At 42.5% G+C, this 4,177-nt stretch overlaps 1 protein-coding gene across 1 annotated transcript in view; it reads right to left on the bottom strand.

The window, feature by feature from the left end:
- LOC101845388 (tubulin polyglutamylase TTLL11) overlaps window positions 1-4,177 on the bottom strand; it is an 18,234-nt gene that overhangs the window by 6,295 nt on the left and 7,762 nt on the right. Inside the window, exons 5-7 of the mRNA XM_035968396.1 lie at window positions 3,666-3,832; window positions 2,205-2,403; window positions 20-211 (exon numbers count right to left, since the gene is read on the bottom strand). Coding sequence (XP_035824289.1) covers window positions 20-211; window positions 2,205-2,403; window positions 3,666-3,832 — 558 coding nt within the window. The remainder of the gene's footprint in view (window positions 1-19; window positions 212-2,204; window positions 2,404-3,665; window positions 3,833-4,177) is intronic.

The raw sequence follows: 4,177 nt of genomic DNA on the forward strand, positions 1-4,177 counted from the left end.
CCCCCCTCCCCGGGCTCACCTGTCTGCATGTTGGCCCTTCTTCCCCCTCACAGCCCGCTGCCACAGTGTCCACTCTGATCTGACCAGCAATGGCCTGGACAGTCCTGGTCACCAGATGGTCAATCTTGGCCCAGAGAGCGGGGATGTCATGTCCTTGTTCCTCCATTGTCTTGAACACAACGGACAAACGGCGTAGACTGCCGTGGTGGTCCTATGGGAAGTACATTTTGAGTTGTGGTTTAAAGACTTTTTTTGGTAAAGTGTTCTACGGCCCTCGCAACTGCATAAGGTCATATGAGCGCGCGGGACATATTAAACATTTTCCGTAGGTAGGAAATTTTGATTTTTGCCCGGGTGGCGGCCGAAGCCTACTCTTATCGATCTTATACCACCAAGGGACGTGTGCAACTTGCGCATGGGACCTCCGAGATTTTGCGCCCTTGTCCGAAAAGGCTAGGTGTAAATCTTTCCTGCCACAATATCCGGGGCGTGGCTGAAAGGCAGCAGTAAGAAGGCGCCAAGGAGAAGCAGTAGAAAGGCTGCAGAAGGAGAAGAGGAAGGAGCCAAGAGGAAGGGGCAAAGGAGGTGAGGGGGCGGGGGAAGAAAGTGGAGACAAAAGCAGACGACAGAATATTGCAAGAGAGAAGGAAAGACGGTGAAAGGAGACACTTTTAGAGAAGAAACTTTTTAGGTCGCTACCCGGATTCGAACCCGGGATCGTTGAATGAGAGGCGAACACATTAACCTCTAGTCCACGAGAGCCCCCTGAGTCTGACAATAAAGTCTTAGTTGTAATGTATAGGTGAGTCAGCACGAGAATGGTTGCAGCTGGCCTCAGTTACTGTTTTGTTGTTATATCTATAGGAGTGTAAGAACATAGAAGGGCTCACTGTAAGGTCAGTGTTGGCGTTGTGCTGTGTGTATGTGAGTGTGAGAGAGTGAGAGAGAGACAGAGTAAGAGAGAAAGAGAGATATAATATAAAGCGATAGAGAGAGAGCGAGTTGGGAGGGGGGGGTAATTGACAGCTAGGGAGGGAGAGGGGGTAAAGAGAGATAAAGAGAGAGAGAGAGAGAGAGAGAGAGAGAGAGAGAGAGAGAGAGAGAAAGGGAGAAAAAGAGAGAGAGAGCAGAAAAAGTACAGAGAGAGAGACAGAGAGAGAGAGACAGAGAGAGAGAGAGAGAGAGAGAGAGAGAGAGAGAGAGAGAGAGAGAGAAAAGAGAGAGAGAGAGCGGTAGCTGTTGCTCGAAATCAAAATTAAATGTAAATTTCGGTCCCTCATTCTCCAAATAAGGTAAAAACGTCTTTCTGCATAACGCCACGCTGACCCAGCTGTAGACCCACACAGTGGGAAGACCAAAGATAGCGATACGGTACTTGCTCCGGTAATTTCTAATGCGGGGCATTAAATGGCCGACTATGAGCTCCTTTTGTTTAAAACTTCACAGAGTACGCCCCGATAGCAGGAGCATCCAAACGGACAGAATTTAATTCGAAACAGAGTCGATTACTTTCAGTAAAATATTGGAAAGAATAAATAGTATGCAGATATCTCAAACAAATTTGGCTCTGTTCTTGATAAGGGTATACATGCAGGTATATATTCATCAAAACAAGGTTAATGGAAATGTAAATTAAAGCACAGAAAGATATGTGTTTATGCCTCATTGGTTACTCAAAGGTTTTTGATAAAGTTACGAGGGCCGTTCAAAATGTTTTGCATCCTCCCCCAATAACTTCTAAACTATTCAAGATATCTTCATGAAATTTGTACACAATTGACTTTCAATATGTATACTCTCAAACCCAAAGAACAGAATTATGCTACGATGTCACACCTTTAAAGAACAGAATTATGCTTCGTCAATGACCTGACCTGACCATCAATGATATATTTATAGAGGCACCAGCCATCCATGTCCAGGTACTGTTTTAGCCTCGTTTTCCTGTATTCTGATTAATGATATCTTTTTGCCAATTTATTGGTTCCGCTTCTATGTACCCCATATTTATGGTTCTCAACCTGGAAAAAGCCTATAATTCGCTTCGTCAATGCTACTAATGGATAGTGCTTTGTCGCCGCTTTCGAATGATATTCAGAACTCAAATTTTTAGGAAAATGTGACTTAACCTTGTTGTCATTCTCAGGTCTTCAATTACGAAGCGTGAATCGACAATGTTAACGCAAATCAAAAAGATTCCTTACGTCTTCAGACTTGTCGAAGTTGTCGTGGAAAATGTTGAAGGAGTAGTTAGTAATGTGCATGCAGGACTCGGCCATGTTCTCCTTGGAGGGTTTCTGGTACGGAACAGTTGCTAGCCGTATGTAGCCCTCGCGGCAGATGTACAGAGACAGAGGGAACAGGGAATGGACGTACACGTGGAGCCGAATGTCAACCTTGAAGCTGTGATTTGGGAGGGGGGATGGAGGGGGTTAATAGCATACATTAATGTAGTTGTGCTTGCTGTTGAAGTTGTTGTTGTTACTGTTCTTGTTGTTGTCGTGTTGTTGTTGTTGTTGTTGATTGTGTTGTTGTTGTTGTTGTTACTGTTGTTGTTGTTGTTGTTGTTGTTGTTGTTGTTACTGTTGTTGTTGTTGTTGTTGTCGCTGTTGCTGTAATTGTTTTTGATGAGGATGATGATGATGATAATGATGCTTTTGTTATTATTATTGCCGTTCTTGGTGGTGGTCATGGTAGTGGTGATGTGGCGTTAGCGGTTATGGTGATGATGCTGTTCATGTGTAGGGCGATGTCCATTAATTTAAAAGTTGTGGAGAAGAAAGGAACATAGCCTTTTGCTGCTTTTGTTGTTGCTGCTGTAGTAGTAGTAGTAGTAGTAGTAGTAGTAGTAGTAGTAGTAGTAGTAGTAGTAGCAACAGCAGCAGCAGCAGAAGAAAGCACCAATAGTAGTAGTGGTTGCTGTCGTTGCTGCCGCCGCCACTGCAGCTGCAGCAGAAGTAGAAAAGATAGTATAGCCTACGGTAGGGTATAGTATCTTTGGTAGTAGTAGAAAATTTTCGTGTTGTAATATTGAATAAATAAATATGTTGCTTTCGACGCTATGTCATCTTTGTAGATATGTGAGGCAGCGTGGTGGAATCAGGCTCTCGTTAATGTTTGGGCATGTAGAGTTATTGATATCCTCTTAAAGCTTTTTCATTTGTCTTTATTTGGATGAAAAAAATAGCACTTGATCTTGAATACAAGTCGAGGTATTTGCGAAAGAAGGAGGTAGGGGTCACCTGTTTTCAGAGGTAAAATTAGTGAGAAAATAGCCGCCAAACATTAGCTATTTCCTTAGCTTAAGAGTCCGTGGTAACTGAAAATTTACATTTTTGTGTGCCTTTAATCAACGTTTTTCAGAAAAATCCACACAGAAATTTATTCTTTAATGGGCATGAAAGGTGTTTAGACCAACAACAAAAATTGATAAAAATTCACAAACCTGAAGAAAAATGCAAGTTTTGTCACTCTGATTATTTTGACCAGAGCCTGATTCCACCACGCTGCCTCACATATTGTAGCCTCTATGGCACAGCAGTCGTCGTCGTTTGTTATGTTTGTTGTTGTTGCTGTTGTTTGTTTGTTTGTTTGTTTGTTTTTTGCTGCTACTGCAGGTGCTACCGCAATACACGTTTGTCAATAATATTCTTCAAAGTTCTTACCCGTCCATTAACAAGGGGTCGCTGATATACTCTTGCACAATGTCCCCATTTTGGCTGGCCACGTACTCGTCTGGTTGCTGAAGCAGATAAACTCCTTTAGCACTGTAGCCATCTGTCGGCTTGACAATGTACGCGCTTTTATCGTCATTGCTGGCGTTGTTTTTTGTCTGAAAAATAATTAGTATAATGGTGTTGCACTTACATTGTTCCATAGTTAGTTTAAGTAATTGTATAGCTCTTGCAACACAAAAAGGTCATATTATTATAATGGCCGAAGACTAGACGTGTAACAAGAAAGTAATAAACTCAAAAAAGAGATGGAGGAGAGAGAAAGACGACAGATGTTTGATAGGAAAGAATGACTAAACCACACACCCGCCAGCCGCAAATGTTCGATGTTTCATGAAAGAAGACAATGTTATTGGGACTTCGTTGCATGCATGCAGCAGTTGTGTGTGTGTGTGTGTGTGTGTTTTTCAATTTCGAAAGGGAAAAGGTTTGAGTGGATGGGG

Source organism: Aplysia californica, unplaced genomic scaffold, assembly GCF_000002075.1.
Source record: "Aplysia californica isolate F4 #8 unplaced genomic scaffold, AplCal3.0 scaffold00056, whole genome shotgun sequence".
Classification (NCBI taxonomy): domain Eukaryota; kingdom Metazoa; phylum Mollusca; class Gastropoda; order Aplysiida; family Aplysiidae; genus Aplysia; species Aplysia californica.